Source organism: Phocoena sinus, chromosome 1, assembly GCF_008692025.1.
Source record: "Phocoena sinus isolate mPhoSin1 chromosome 1, mPhoSin1.pri, whole genome shotgun sequence".
Classification (NCBI taxonomy): Eukaryota; Metazoa; Chordata; class Mammalia; order Artiodactyla; family Phocoenidae; genus Phocoena; species Phocoena sinus.
In genome coordinates this window covers 79,375,734-79,392,807 of record NC_045763.1, presented here as the reverse complement: position 1 = coordinate 79,392,807, position 17,074 = coordinate 79,375,734, and the positions used below count along the sequence as shown (strand labels likewise).

Below are 17,074 nucleotides of genomic sequence, written 5' to 3'. Positions count from 1 at the left end.
TGAATGTCATAAGAAAATGAAATAGAGAAAACTGCTAGAACCATTGGTGGTACTAGTGGGAGAGAGGGGGTGAGTAACGTTAGGGCATATCGTTTTGGCAGCCCTCTCTGAGGAGGTTCTATTTGAATAGAGAGCATATCGAATAGAAGGACATAAGGAACCAGCCACATGAAGACCTAAGAGAGGGCATTCTAGGCAGAGGACACAGCAATTGCAAAAGCTTTTATATCAGTCAGCTCTGCTGCTGTAACAAAAGCCACCAAATCTTACCTTCTTATAACAGTAGCCGTCCCATTCTCACTCAGGTTTTATGTAGGCTATAAGTCAGCTGTAGCTTTGCTGCAGGTTGCAGCTGCACTCTGTGTGTTTTTTTAAATTTCAGGATCTAAGGTAAAAATGTAACCCCTACCTGAGTCATGGTCTTCGCACTGTAGAGGAGAGAAGAGCCAGAGGCTGAGCCAAACCATGCAACAGCTTTTAAAGTTTCTCCTGGACCTAGTATATGTCACATTCACTCACATTCCATTGACCAGAGCAAATCACATGTCCAATCTCAAAGTCACTCCTTCCAAAAAGGAGGGGTGAATAATTATACAGAGTAATATAATCCGTGACAGATGGGACAAACCTGGAGTGTTTAAGGCATAGAAAGAAGAAAGGCTCAATGAGAATAGAGAATTTTAGTCTGTTTTGCTCACTGATATATCCCAAGAAGAAAAGTGCCTTGTATAAAATAAGTATTCAAGAAATATTTGTTCCATGAGTGAATGAAAGCCAATGTAGTTCGAATATAAGGGAGATATGAGATTGCAATCAATGCATTGGTATATAGGAGGAAACTTAATTTCACCCCTGCCTTAGAATTTGGTTCTCCATTCACCTCTTCCCCGGCTCTCTGTTCCAGACATAGACATTTACACCGCATACCTTCAGCTCTGCCATAGAAGTAGGGTGTCTGTACCCCTCTCCCTATCAGCCTTCCCTTCTAGATGGACTTTCATAGACTGCTGTGACCTGGGACCCCCTCCCATTCTGTAAGGACAGCAGTTCCTCCTATCTTTCTGGAAAATGCTCTTTTCCCCATTCCAAACATATGTTTTGTTAGGCGCTGGTATATTTGTAAAGATACTACCAGGGGCAGTGACAGGTTGTAGCTTAGGGAGCACATCCAGAGGGGCTGGAGATGGGGAGTCAGGTCTATACCGTTTTTTGATTGGGTAGTAAGTACATTTGAAAAAAAAAAAAAGCATCCAAAAAAATGGCATCCTTGGTTGACTACATCTCTGTTTCTCTCATGATCTTGCTTCACACTGCTCTGATATCTTTTCATTATAGTCTTAACAGGCATATTAATACTTTTTAAATTGGGGGGGGGGGAGGAGCCATTCAGAGCCCTTCCCTAGAATTTTTGAAATTGGCACCAGAGAAGGCAGCTCTCAGGCCCTCTGTGGTGGTGAAATCGGGAGGTATAACTGTGTTTTGTCTCATGTGGAGAAGAGCAGACAGAGATTGCATAGAAGAGTAGATGAAGCAGAGCCCTGATGAGGTTTAAGTTTCTGGTTTCAGTGTTACCCTTGATGCTGGCTGCACCTTTTACCTTCTCATGGTGACATGAGCTTTCTAATAAATTCCTTTTTTCCCTAAGCTGTTGAGATTGAGTTTCTGCCTGTGCAACTAAGAGATCTGATTCATATAGTTTTGGAGCTTCAAAGGCATCTATGCACTGGTCTGTTTCTCACTCTCCAAGCTAGCAAAGAGTATAACAAAGTTTCCTTTTAGTCAGTTTGGGGAACTATCAAATTTCTAGCAGACTCTCAAACTGGTAATGTGTCAATACATCATCTTTCCAAAGGGAAAGAGGCACAACGTTTCTTTCTGAAACAGATCTGTTTAAACATTCATTTTCCACATCAAACTAGAACTGAAGGAAACAAAGCAGGGACCACATAATATACAGAAGAAACACACTACCTAAAATTGCCAAACACTTGAATAATAAATGCACAAACTAGGGGAATGAAGGAGTAAGGTATGATTCATAACCTGAAATATTACCTACTAATTAAAATTGAAAATTTTATGATGACTAAGAAAATTCATAAAATGTTTAAGATACTCCGTCAAGAGAAAAGGCAAAAAAATTTTTTAAACTCACGTGTGATTACAACTATAAATACCTAATTCATAGATCTAAAAGATAATATATGTTTAGGCTACCCCAGCAGCCTGGCACCACATTAAAGTCATGCCCATTATACGGGTGCTCCCTTTCTGCTCCAGCCTAGTCTTGAAGTACTTCAGTCCATCTGCTTCTCATGCCTGGTTATTGTCTTCACCTCTCAAAAAATTAGCTTTGTAATTTCTGTTTCTGGCCTTTTCTTGCATTCTTTTTTTCTAAATATTTTTTTTCGGCACGCGGGCCTCTCACTGCTGTGGCCTCTCCCGTTGCGGAGCACAGGCTCCGGATGCGCAGGCTCAGCGGCCATGGCTCACGGGGGCCCAGCCGCTCCGCGGCATGTAGAATCTTCCCAGACCAGGGCATGAACCCGTGTCCCCTGCATCGGCAAGCGGACTCTCAACCACTGCGCCACCAGGGAAGCCCTCTTGCATTCTTTATCTTTTTTATACTTGACTCACACCCTGTGATTCACAGATATTGACAGCCTTGATTTCCCCAGCTTCAGCTCACCATTTGGGTTTTTTCTACACTTGTCCTATCCCATCTAAATGCATCAGGTCAAACAGGTAGGGCCCTCAAATTACATACAACTGAAACTTGAGTATGTTTGAGTCTTAGGATAATGGGTAATATTTTTTTCTTCTTTCCAGACTTTCCTGTTCCAGTACCATTGCAGTAAACATTTTTTTTAAGTCGAAATGTATTTGACATACAATATTATGTTAGTTTCAAGTGTATTACATAATGATTTGACGTTTGTATACATTATGAAATGATCACAACAATAAGTCTAGTAACCATCTGTCCCCGTACAAAGTTATTACAATATTATTGACCATATTCCTTATGCTGTACATTACATCCTTATGTTTTATTTTTTACATAACTGGAGGTTTGTTCCTCTTAATCCCCGTTCACCTATTTCACGCCCCCTCCCTTCTGGCAACCACTCATTTGTTCTCTGTATCTGTGAATCTGTTTTCATTTGTTTTTTCTGTTTGTTTTGTTTTTTGGAGCCCACATGTAAGTGAGATCATACAGTATTTGTCTTTCTCTGTCTGACTTATTTCATTTAGCATAAGACCCTCTAGATCCATCCATGTTGTTAAAAATGATAAGATTTAAAAAAAAAAATGGTAAGATTTTGTTTACTTTTTTAAGGCTGAGTATATTCTATGTGTGTATGTGTATGTGTGTGTGTGTGTATATATATATATATATATACACACACACCATGTTTAATATATACATATATACACACACACACACACACACACACACACACACCCCACATCTTCTTTATCCATTTGTCTATCCGTGGGCACTTACCTTGGCTGTTTGTAAATAATGAGGCAGTGAACATTGGAGTGTATATATCTTTTCAAATTAGCGTCTTTGTTTTCTTCGGGTAAATACTCAGAGGTGAAATTACTGGATCATATGGTGGTTCTGTTTTTAATTTTTTTAAAGAACCTCCATACTACTTTCCATAGTGGCTGCACCAATTTACAATCCCACCAATAGTGCACGAAGGTTCCTGATGATAGCTATTCTGACAGGTACAGTAAACATTTTAAAGACAATAACAATAAGCTTTTTCTTATCTCTGCCAAGAGTGGGACTTAATGGTGATTCTGTAGAACTGCATTTTTTCAGCTTCACGTTAACAACAAAAGATGCTGCTTATTAGTACCCTAGCAGTTTTGCATTTATAACATAGCAGTTCAGTATATGTATGCCAGGTATTAATCTACCTGGGAACAGAAGCCACCTCATGGAGTTAGCTGACCAGAAATTATACAGGCCCTATAGATGTTCCATTATACACTTGGGGCTCATGTTTAATTCCCCATAGGGTTTTAGGTTTATTTTCTTTTCCTAATACCAGATCTACTCTGGACAATAGTTCTTAGACAGTGAGCATTTGCACCTACTGCTGAATCTTGATGTCTTTGGGCATTGTAGCATGTCTTATACATTTCACTGCTATCTTCGTTTCCTTGGGCTGCCTTAACAAAGTAGCACAAACTGAGTGGTTTCAACAACAAAAATGTATTACTACACAGTTTAGGAGGCTGGAAGTCCAGGATCAAGGTGTTGGCAGGATTGGTTCCTTCTGATGGCTGTGAGGAGGAATCTGTCCCATGTTTGTCTCCCAGCTTCTGGTGACTAGCTGACAAACTTTGGTGTTTCTTGACTTCTAGAAGCATCACCCTGATTTCGGCCTTCATCTTCATATGGCATTCTCCCTGTATGCCAGTCTATCTCCAAATTTCCCCTTTTTATATGAACACCATTCACACTGGATTAGGGCCCACCCTAATGACCTCAACTTAACTAATTACATCTGCAATGAACCTATTACCAAATAACATCACATTCTGAAGTACTGGACGTTAAAACTTCAATGTAAGAATGGGCGGGGCGGGGGAGCACAATTCAACCCATAATAACTACGTATCTCATTATAACTCCAGACTTCATTTCTGCCATGTTGGTGTCAGGCTTAGCCATGAAATTGCTTTGGCCAATAAAATGTGAGTAGAAGTGATGTGTCTGCATCTAAGCAGAAACTTGTTAAGAACTTTTTCCTTCTGCCATGAAACTAGCCATATTCCAGGTAGAGGCTATTTCATCAGCCTGTGTCTCAAGAGTTAAGAGTGACATGGAACAGAGCAACAGCTAACTTTCAGTGAATATGTAGCACAAGAAGGAAGTAACCCCTTATGATTTTAAGCAACCAAGACTTTGGGGTCATGTGTTACTGAAGCATTAACTTAAGGTAGCTGACACCATAAGTTCACTCCTAATGTGTGGGTTTTTTTCATTCATTCATCAGATATTTATTAAAAGCTTGCTATGTGCTAGGCATAGCACTGTGTGTTGGACACTCTGATAGTTAATTTTATCTGTCAACTTGCCTAGGCCACACTACCCAGATATTTGGTCAAACACCAGTCTAGATTGTTCTGTGAAGATATTTTTCAGGTAAGATAAGGTTTCAATCAGTAGACTTTAAGTAAAGCAAATTACCCTCCATAATGTAATTTGGCCTTGATTCAGTCAGCTAAAGGCTGTAAGAGAAAAAAAAGACTGAGGTTCCCCCAGGAAGAGGGAATTCTGCCTCCACACTGCCTTCAGACTCGAGCTGCAACATGAGCTCTTCCTTGGGTCTCCAGCCTGCTGGAGCTCTGCAGATTTTGAACTTGCTAGCTCCCACAAATCTCATGAGCCAATTCCTAGAAATAAATCGCTATATATATATATATATATATATATATATACATACACATCCTATTGGTTCAGTTTCTCTGGAGAAATCCGATTAATACACAGTCAGTGAACAGTGAACAACCTAGAAATAGTCCTCATAGAGCTTATAGTCTAAGGAAGAATACAGACAAATAAACAGAAAAAAAGACAATGTTATGTAGTAAATGCTGGGAATGCTTCATGTCATAGGAGCACATAGGAGGAGCATCTAACCATGACTTGAGGAATCAGAGAAGGCTCTCTGGAGGAAATGAAGTCTAACTTGAGAACTGAAGGTGGCAGGTGGAATAGGAGTTAGCCAAGTGAAGGGACAAGGTTGTGGAGAGCAGGGCTTAGATCGAATGCAGAACATGCATTCTTAACAGGGGCATTATTGCCCCCAAGAGGGAGAAACTGGTGCTTGGCAGGTGAAATAAATCTTGGTTATTACAATGTTTTGTGATCATCCAAAGCTCAACTCTATCCGACAAAATCTTATTCCTTAATATTTAATGAGGGAGCGGGGGAGACATGATTAGAAAAAATGTCTAAAAAGTCTCCATGGTTGGGGGAGGGAGGTGCACGGTGGTGACAAAAAGAAAAGGCTGAGAAACATTGGTGTAGAAAGACCTTTTGGGTAAGGGAAGGATCACATACAGAGCTTGTGAGAGAAGACTATAGCATATTTAACAGGTCAGAATGGTTGAGGTATACAGTGGGAAGGAACAGAGGCACAGAGAGTCATGGGAGAAGAGTCTCATCTAGATACAAATGTTAAAGAAAATTAAATCTGAAAAATGCATTTTGACTGCAATTATCCAAATATTTTAGGTGAAATTGGACTTTGTCTAAATTATCTACTGTAGACTATGCTCACTTTTATATATGAATTTCTACTTTGTGTTTGTAGTCATAGATTAAATGAATCATTAACTTTAAACATGTTTTAGAGATGACAAAGAACAACTGTTAGAATACCTTTCCTATCTTTCTCAGAGTTTTAGTTTTATAATTGTAGTCTCTATAACAGCATCATGTTCAGGTGGGCATTTAATCATTAGGCTGTTCTGGAAGGCACATTAACCTCTGGAGAATTTGCATGTGATTTACTTCACTGGAGTTTCAAAGATTAAAAATATGAGAGTAAAAAGATATTTTTCTTGGTTCCATTATTGGGAATAGATGAGAACAATGGTCTGTTTAATAACCATTATCATTATCTCCCTCCCAGATGGAATTAAAATTACTTTAATATTCTATTAGGAAAATCTTTGCAAAAATGCTGCCAATCTTTTTTTTTTTAATTTCCAGCAGCTTGGCAACAATGAACTCAAAACTAATTCGGTGCTTTTGAGAGATAATATAAACTTAATTTTAGACTCTAAAGGACTAAAAAATTGCATGCTCTTCCATAATTTTAGCTTTTAATATTTTTATACCCCAGCCCTAACTTGCTTGATGTGAGTAGACCTGACCTAAATGTCTAATATACTTTTTTTTTTTTTGCGGTACGCGGGCCTCTCACTGTTGTGGCCTCTTCCGTTGCGGAGCACAGGCTCCGGACGCGCAGGCTCAGCAGCCATGGCTCACGGGCCTAGCCGCTCCACGGCATGTGGGATCTTCCCGGACCGGGGCACGAACCTGTGTCCCCTGCATCGTCAGGCGGACTCTCAACCACTGCGCCACCAGGGAAGCCCTCTAATATACTTTTTTAAGAGACAGCATTCTAGTAATCAAAGGTCTTGTTAAGTAAAAGACAGTATGCAGAAACAGTACTGAATATGTGTTCTGAAGTCACACTACCTGGGTTCACATCCTGAGTTGAATCTGTTTGGGTTTAAATGCTACTAGGTTTCGTGAATTGGGCAGATGTAAAGTTACATGATCTTATCCTCTGTGTACCTCACTTTCCTCATGTGTAAATTATGGCTCATAATAGAACCACTACATCAAGTTGTTGTAAATATTAAATGAGTTAATTATTTAAGACACTTAGAACAGTGCCTCGTACATACTTAGTACCCAATAATGTTACCTACTATTATTATTATTTAGAACTCCTTATTAAGTAGTTTTAAAACCATTTGTTTTGGTGCTTCCTGTATGCCATACAAGGAACTTAATTGTGAAACTGTTAGTACACCTGGCCTAAAATGATCTTCACAGCATGACTCAAGTATTTATTTATTTATTTATATGTTTTGTTGCACCGGGTCTTAGTTGCGGCTCACAGCCTCCTTAGTTGCAGCTCGCTGGCTCGTTAGTTGTGGCATGCTAACTCTTAGCTGCGGTATGCGGGATTTTTAGTTGCAGCATGCATGTGGGATCTACTTCCCTGACCAGGGATCAAACCTGGGCCCCCTGCATTGGGAGTGCGGAGTCTTATCCACTGCACCACCAGGGAAGTCCCCTCAAGATATTTCTTTAAACTGACTTTTTTTAGTATCATTATTGTTCTCTTCAGTATAGTTCAGGCCTTTAAATTGATTTATTTTTTAGGCTAGGGTGATATTTTTGTTCTTAGGTGAGAAGATAAACATCTAAGGTTCATAAGGAAAAACACTCCTTAGAGCAGTAGGTGGGAGATGAATTCCTCTTCAGAACTTTGTATTGGCGTCTAGAATTTATCTCTACAGTACTGCTTTTTCCATGGTGCCAATAGGGAAAAGCAAGTGTTACCCATGATTTTCTGGTATTTTTGTTTTGATTAAAGAAATTTTAAAACCTTTCAATATTTATATCTTTCAGAAAATGTCTTTGAAATTCAAAAATGCAAAACGAATTGAAGGCCTTGATAGCAATGTGTGGTGAGTACATTAGAATAAACAATAATCATTGGGTGAAGTTTTTTTCCTCCACATGTTTATATCCTTATTTGGGAATTTTTAGCTTTATCTATAGTCTATAAATAAAACCACTTATTTTAATTCATCCATTCAGTGGAAATGGAAGGAAATAATGATTCATACACTGATTTATTCACTTAGCAAATGTGCCAGGTCCTGAGCTAGGCACTGGAAATGAACAGAGAAAATGACAGATTGGGTGGATGCCCTTGTGGAACTTACCTTCTAATCCATCAACTTTTCCTGTTAGCCCTCCTTTCTAATGGTTGATAAGAGAACCTAGCAGCAGATGGTTGAGAAAAATATTTATATAATTAAAATATGGGCATCATGGAACTGAGATTTGTAAGAAACATTAAGTTCATCAGTTCAGCCATAATTTTTCCGGGTAAAGTCATTTTGTAGACGGTAAAATTTTTGTTGTGAACTCATTAATTTTGTTTGATCTGTAAGACTAAACTAAGTCTTATTTTTCAGTTTCTAAAGACTATGAGGTATAAACAGCTAACTTTGTAATTTTAGTACTTACTAATATTACTATTTTTTACCTTAGGATTGAATTTACCAAGTTGGCTGCAGACCCCTCTGTTGTGAATCTTGGCCAAGGCCTTCCAGATATATCCCCTCCTGTATATGTAAAGGAAGAATTATCAAAGATTGCAGCAATTGATAGTCTGAATCAGTACACACGGGGCTTTGTAAGTATATGAGGACTATGTGGGGTGTGAGCTTGTATTTTATATTGTATTGTGCGTGAATGTACTTCTACCACTTCTCCGTAATTGGCTTTCTGGAACCAACTGTCCCAACTTGATAACCAGAGGAACACTCACCCTTACCCTTATCTCCTAGGATGAGCTGTCCCCTACTTCCAGCTTCTCCACAGTCCTGTCTTGGCCCTTTGTTTACCGTTGTTCCAGGATGAGGTCCTACGACAAGCAGGGAAGGAGAATATTCACTTTAGACATATTTTCTTTCCCTTTCCAACTTACGCAGCCTCAGCACTGGCTTCTTACTTAATATTCTCTATTTCCAACTAGTTACTTTCTTTCTTTCTACCTCAGCACAACTTGCATCTTTCTGTGGTGGAATGCCTAGGATATCCAGAGATTTCATAGATTCTGCTAAAAAAAATTACCACAAGTCTTCATGACCATTCATGCAGGAACCCTCTGAAAATAGGAAAAAAGATATTTTAATTTATTGCCATTTAAAAATACAAATTGGAGAATTATAAAACCCAGATGTTAAAAATTCTTACATTTTAGAGCCAAACTATCTCAAAGAAGTAGGTCCCATAATTAAATTTAAGGTTTTGTTCTTCCTTTTACTCAACAGGGTCATCCATCACTTGTGAAAGCTCTGTCCTGCCTATATGAAAAGTTTTATCAAAATCAAATAAATCCAAATAAAGAAATCCTTGTGACAGTAGGAGCATATGGATCTCTTTTTAATGCCATTCAAGGATTAATTGATGAGGGAGATGAAGTAAGTATATTAACATTATCATGTTGCCTATATTAATCACTATCATTTGTCCTGCTTTTATTTTTACTTATTTTATACTCTTTTTTATTTGAATTATTTTTGAAGTATAATTTATGTGCAGTCAAGTTCACAAATGTTAAGTACAGCTTAGTAAATGTTTACATGTATATGTGTATGTATGTCTCCATGTAGCCACAAACCAGATGAAGATATAGTACATTTCCAGCAACCCAGAAGGTTCCCTTTTGCCCCTCCGTAGTCTGTATTCTTTCAGAGGTAACCACTCTTCTGTGTTCTGTCACCATAGGTTCATTTTGCCAGCTCTTTAACTTGATATAATAGAATCATACAGTATGTACTCTTGAGTCTGGTTTCTCTCATTTATCATTTTGTCTGTGAGATTCATCCATTTTGTTGCATGTCATTTATTCTTATATTTACAGCCTATTTAGATAAGAGAAGGTAAAAGGGGCTAGCAGTGATGCGGGAAAATGAATCTTAGTTTTCACTGCTAAAATAACCTTTAATCTGAACTCAATCAACAAGTATTTGGTCCCTGTCTTTTTGTACCCTGTATTGTTAGCAGCACTGTGTGAGGGATGTATAACAAGAAGGCTGAATGATTTCTTTATTTAGTGATGTGATATAAAACCTACTTTGGCACTGACCTCAGTCAGCTCTGCCCCTAATTCCCCATTATCATTCCAATACCCCTGCTTCAGTATTTCCTCACCTGTTTCATTTATTCAGAATTTATTGAGGATACGCTAGACATTGTGGGAGAGATGTTTAAAAGATGGTTTCTGTGTGGAAGGGATTCCCTGTTTAGTAGAGGAGATAGACTTGTAAACAGATGAGGAGGAATGCAATGCTATAGGCGGTCGTGGGGAATGTATAAGTTACCATGGTGACAAGAGGAAGAAGTGATCAACTCTGCTAATATAGGTCTGGAAAGCTCTAGAGAGGTGTTGGTCAAGCTGGGTGTGAAGCATGAATATTTGCCGTGATCTGTATTGTTAATTCCTTTCTTTGAATTCTCCCCGTACTTTATCTGTACCTTCTTTATGAAAGATACCTGTTCCTTTGTGTTACAATATCCTTTTACATCTCAATTCACTCTACTACAGCCAAACAGTAAGCTACTTAAGGAGACATGGTAAGGAAGTACAGTCATACTTTCATATACGTAATCTCCTTTATTCCTATAAAGTAGTTGAAAGTTTTATCTGAGACTTTGGTGTTGTTACTCCTTTGTTGCTTCTTCCTACTCTGCACTTTATTGGTGTGTCCTAGGGCTCAGCCCTTGGCCTTCTTTCCTCTATTCTTTCTTCCCTGATCATCTTATCTAATATTTTGAAACCACACACACCACTTTCCATCATACTGACCTATTATTTTCCTTATAGTATTTATTACTATGTGAAATTAGCTGATTTACTTCCTTGTTTTCTTATTTATTATAAATGTCTTGCAGGAGAATGTAAGTTCCAGGAAAACTAGTTTATCGCTATAGAGCTAGCACCTGAAATAGTGAGTGCTCAGTAAATATTCTTCAAAGAGAGAGGGGAATTATTTCCATTGTAAAAATAAGGAAATTTCAGGGAAGCATGTTAAGTATATTCTTCAGTTCCACCTCGCTGCCTTCCCAATTTACTTTCCTTCATTGAGCTCTCACTTCCTACCAGGCACTGTTTCTCACCAGGGCTACAAAGATGGGTCATCTTAGTCCCCAAGAATTTCATAGTCTAATTAAGAACTTGAGGAAAAGATTCATTCCTGGCTCATTTCTTTGTCCTCCACAGTACCCAACACATAGCACATTGTATAGGAACTACTCAGTGTGAGTTGGATGACTAGTACAAACAAAGGGGCTTTAGAATATAAGGGCCTCCTATGACTCCAATGAGAAAGGTCTTGAAAAAGAAGTACAAGCAGTAAAAAGTGCAAATTTAGGGTGATAATTAGGTACCATGAATTTAACCAACACAAACTTAAATGCGGCAGTTTAGTGTAGACTTGTAAAATTATAAATTGTTGCCAGATTTTTCACAAGCAGTTTGACTATATATATAAAGTACCATAAAACATGTTTATACCCTTTAGTCTAGCAGTAGCAATCATGTGAATTTATTCAGCAAATGATTTTAAAATGGAGATACTATGCATAGTCACAAGTGAACGTTGCACTGTTATTTATACAAGCAAACTATAACAAAATTATTCTAGAATTCAATAGACTCTCAAATAGCCTTTAAAATAATAAGTGCTAAAACTAAATAATATTAAAATTTTTGTGAAATACTTCTAAGTTTAAAAAAGATAGAAAAATCAAATGTGTACAATGGATATAAATTATGTGTTTAAACCCTCCTTATAGAAAAGCAAAAAGTTAGGGATGCTAGGTCCAGGCTGGCATACTGCAGAAGGAATACCAACTGGACAGGTTAGTCTGGCCCACTGACCTGAAAGCCAGGCCATGAGTGATTGAGAGAGAGCCTGTAGGAGAAAAGGAACAGGAAGTATACCTCAAGGGGCTAGGAAAAAAGGATCCAGATATAAGTCATCTGGAGGGAAATTGTGGTTATCAGACATTAGCAGTAGCATCCTGCTACCTGCATACGCTTTTTGTTTAGGGATGCTTTTGAGAAACGACAAACGTCTTTACTCTCAGGATAATACTTATAAATTAGTACTCCACAGCGGAGAGCATCTTTTGCAGTGCTTTCTTTCCTTATGGTCTTGCTCTGCCACTGATCATTTATATTCTAATTTGAAATTTAAACTCAATGTTTTTGGCTGGAACATCCCTTTGAGAATGTGATGAGAGCTTTGACCCCTTTCCCCAGAAAAATATACCTATGCATGTAAAAAATTTTACATACAATTCCAAGGGTCCCACTGCAAGCCTATCCACAGATCTCCCAGAGATCAAGGGCTCCAATTAAGGATCCCGACAAGTTTATCCCCAAGGTCTTTTTCACTCAGATATGAGAAGACAAACCCTGCTTTCTACACTGCTGCATCTCAGCATGTAGTATAGTGCCTTGCACATAGTATGTACACAATATTTGTTAAATGGATTAATGATTAATATGTTGTGTTATTTGGTTTTATTCCAGGTCATAGTGATAGTGCCTTTCTATGACTGCTATGAGCCCATGGTGAGAATGGCTGGAGCAATACCTGTTTTTATTCCCCTGAGATCTGTAAGTTTGCCCCTATGATTCACACGTTTAAAGAAGTTTTGTAAATACCATTACTTTGTTGCCAGTAAAGTTCCTACTTTGATTACATTTTGGGATTTACTATATATCTCTACTATGACTGAAGGTAACAACTTTAAAGGGGGATCTTTTATTACTTTATCTTGTGTTTGCACGTCTGTCTGTTGTATCAGCGTCTACATTGTGTGTAATACTAGTTTTTGTGGTTATGTGTCTCCCCTACTGACTGAGCACCACCAGGTCAGAAACCATTTCTGACTCACTTTTATAGCTCTGGTCCCCATTGACTAACAGTGTAGGGTATATGCTGGGTGCTCAATAAATGCTTATTGAATTCCGAATGAAGTAATTTTTTTTAAATTCTGCTTTTATCTTTAGGAATACAGTATAGATCCATTGTCTTTTTAAAATTTTCATCAAAATAAGTGATACAAGCTGAATCACAGAATCTTCTATTAGTCTTATAGTATCAGATGTGTTAACCATAGTTAGAGCTGGCTCCTTTGAAGGAATATAGGCACTTTCACAGCCATTAATGTTGACAGAGTTCATGTTTCCAATTAACAGGTATGAGCATGGAGCTCACATCCTGTTGGGCTCTTAAGGCAGAGTAAAGCTTAGTTATTTCTATTTCTTTTCTGTGTTTGTCATCTATTCAGTTACCTTTGCCATGCCTTTCTCTACTTTTTTTTCCTTGTTAGGTTACTTTTTTGTAGGACAGCAAACATAAATTAACTGAATTAAATCACATCTTCATTCTTCATGCTTAGAAACTTGTTGATGGGAAAAAATGGTCTAGTTCTGACTGGACATTAGATCCTCAAGAACTGGCAAGCAAATTTAATTCCAAAACCAAAGCTATAATACTAAATACTCCGCATAACCCCCTTGGCAAGGTGAGTCTTTGATGTCTTTATACAGTCTTCTGGTCCATCATTTTCTCACATGTTGAATAATTGGCTCTGCTCCTTTGTTTCCTTTCATATGTGTAGGTGTATACCAAAGAGGAACTCCAAGTAATTGCTGACCTTTGCATCAAATATGACACGCTCTGCATCAGTGATGAGGTTTATGAATGGCTTGTGTATACTGGAAATAAGCATTTTAAAATAGGTACCAATTATTACATAGAATCACAAATCTAAATGTGTTTGGGCACGTGTGGAACATCTGATTGGAAAGGATCCCAGAAGAGCTTTAAAATAGTCTTTGTAATGGGTCAATGTCTGTGAGTGCTTAAAAATGGGCCTTGAATGAATGATGCTTGAGTGAATTTATGAGCAGATTCAAGGACAAGCAGTACAAACTTAGGAGATGAGATTTTGGATCACACTATAAAACTATGAAACCAGAGAAGTAGTACTTTTGCCTTTATTTTTAGCTTTTTTCAAGAATCTAGCTATTACTTGGCATATAAGACATAGGGAACTTAATTGTTCCTGAACTGGTCTGTCCCTGCTGAGCAGGTTGCCAAAATGCCAGGTCAACAGGAAAAAATTGTCATGACAGTAAGGTATTGCTGCGTGGCCCTTGCCTGGAATTTTACCATTACTACTGGGCCATCTCACAAAAGCCACAGTGTCTTCTGAGGTAATCCAAACTTATATCAACTATAGGGTTATAAACTGGGCTGCAACCTTTGGGTCTTTGCACTTGCCCTACCTATACCTGGAAACACTTTTCGCCAGATATCCAAATGGCTCAGTCTGTCACTTCTCTGGGGTCTTTATTCAGATGTCAGATTTTTTTTTTTTTTTTTTTTGCGGTACGCGGGCCTCTCACTGTTGGGCCTCTCCCGTTGCGGAGTACAGGCTCCAACACGCAGGCTCAGCGGCCATGGCTCACGGGCCCAGCCGCTCCGCGGCATGTGAGATCTTCCTGGACCGGGGCACGAACCCGTGTCCCCTGCATCGGCAGGCAGACTCTCAACCACTGCGCTACCAGGGAAGCCCCAGATGTCAAATTTGATGACCACAACATTTAAGATAGTTACACCTCTCCTTCTAGCATTTTCTTTGTCCTTTTTCCATTCTGTTTTTGTTTTTTCCTCTATAACAAATATCAGGATCTATATATTTTACTTCAAACCTGCAAGTAGGTAGGAATTTTTAAATGTTTTTGTCTCTTCTGACTCCTTAGTTCCGAGAAAGTGTCTTGTGCATGGTAGACAGTCAGAAAGTAATTGTTGAATAAATGAATAGGAAGTATGAAAATGGTGAGGGAAGGATAACTAAAATCACTGGCAGGAACCAATAAAATTTAAAATTAGTGCACTTATATATAAATAGTTTTTGCACATATCATAATTATCCGCGGCAAATTACAAATTGTTGTAGAGACACAGAGGAGAAAGCAACTGCTTCAGGTGATCAACAAAGGAGTGGGCAAAAGACGGGACTTAGTTAGGCAGAGAAATAGAAAGAAAATTCCTATCAGATAAACTTTTATGCACTGAGGCAAGGAGGCATGAAAGATCAAGATATACTTAAGTGGTAGAAGGGTGTGTTGCAGTAACTGGCACAGATGAGAGTGGAAAAGTAGGGTGATTCTGAAGGACTTTATATATGAGGATAAAGAGTTTAAACTTCATTGAGGGGGTCAGTGGTTCTGAAACTTACTTTAGTGGTAGAGCGTCTTAAAGTCATGATGTTCACATCATGAAATTGTGACAATACATACTTATTTCATCATGAAACTAGAGGCAATTTTCTTAACAGAAATTCAGTAATTAGAAGTCAGTGTAAAAACTACAAGTTTGTGTGTATTTACCTGTAACAAAGTGCTATTGAAACAAATACATCTGAGTTTTTCTGATTTTTGCCATTAATGTTCATTTTCTAATGCTCATTTGTTTCACTGTTGGTAGCATTCACTATCAGATAAGTGGTAGCACTTACCTTAAGTGCTTAAAATTTTGTGGCTTAAGAAAATTTTGTGGAAAACTTAATATTGATTTTTTTAAGTTCTATTTAAAAACTCAATAATTAATTTGATCATCAGGGTACCAGTGAGCATACTTTGAGAACTACTGCAACAGGTAGTGACGAGGCAGGGTAATTAGTTCCATATTGGATTTGTTTTATAAAGGTAAGAACCAGCTGAGGATCTTAAGTCAGATGCCCTGGCGGTGGAGATGATACATGAGGGCTGCTTAGAAGTAAAAACTATAGGGCACAGAATATAGCATTTGAAGGTGGGAAAGCAAGCAATGTGATTCTGAGATCTCTAGCCTGGACCACTAGGCAGTGATGAGGCCCTTACCCAGGGACGGAGATGTGGGAGGAGGAACAGATCTGTGGGGAAGAGCTGAGCAAAGGAAATTCCTGCTTCTCATGCTCTAGTCTTGCTAAGTTTCAGTGTCTTTGAGACATAGAGGAGGAGATGTCTAGAAACAAGTAGAATTATAGGCCTGATCGTCAGGATCAAATTGTGAAGGGATTTATTTTTGGCAGTCATCAAAATTTTGTTGATAGTGGAACCCATGGAAGAGAATGAATCTTCTAAGGAAGAATGTATAAACAGAGAAGAGAGTCAGAGATTTGCAAGATATGGTGCCTTAGCCCAGCAGACTTCTGTTATTTGTCAAAACTGCATCACAGCTCACCTTCTCACATCTTGTTGATGATCTCTGTCTCAGGTCACTAACTTCTTCCCAGTTGAAAATCAGACCAACAGGGACAATTAAATGTTTTGGTAATTTTTTTAGATTAAGCAGAGAGAGGAAGAGGTATCTATCTAATGAATAAATATAATTTTATACTTAACATTTTACATGTTTTACAAATGTTCATGCCTATGCAATGACTCAAAGCTTTAAAAAATTTAGTTGACTCAGTTTAGCAATATTCTTTCCAAATTATTACTTTAAATGATCTTGAAATTTATTGTTTAAACCTTATATTATAAGCCTTTCATGGTAAAAGTGTAAATGATGATGTTATTTCCTAAAGATATCATATATTTTTAACTCAGATTTTTTAGTTGTTTTAACAACTCATAAAGTTAAAACAAGAAAAAAATGAATTCACTATTTCATTATTTAGAGAGTACAAATGTGTGAAAACTTATTCTATTAAATACAGTGG

The 17,074-nt window shown here is 38.0% G+C and overlaps 1 protein-coding gene across 3 annotated transcripts in view; it reads left to right on the top strand.

Annotated features, from left to right (window-relative positions):
- The window catches only part of KYAT3 (kynurenine aminotransferase 3), a 54,460-nt gene that overhangs the window by 14,959 nt on the left and 22,427 nt on the right, over nucleotides 1-17,074 (top strand). For 2 of the 3 annotated variants that reach the window (XM_032650543.1, XM_032650552.1), the window contains exons 3-8: nucleotides 8,180-8,238; nucleotides 8,831-8,975; nucleotides 9,616-9,765; nucleotides 12,885-12,971; nucleotides 13,760-13,885; nucleotides 13,982-14,102. In XM_032650543.1, the coding sequence (XP_032506434.1) occupies nucleotides 8,180-8,238; nucleotides 8,831-8,975; nucleotides 9,616-9,765; nucleotides 12,885-12,971; nucleotides 13,760-13,885; nucleotides 13,982-14,102 (688 nt within the window). The remainder of the gene's footprint in view (nucleotides 1-8,179; nucleotides 8,239-8,830; nucleotides 8,976-9,615; nucleotides 9,766-12,884; nucleotides 12,972-13,759; nucleotides 13,886-13,981; nucleotides 14,103-17,074) is intronic. The other variant, XM_032650559.1, reaches the window with a different exon arrangement.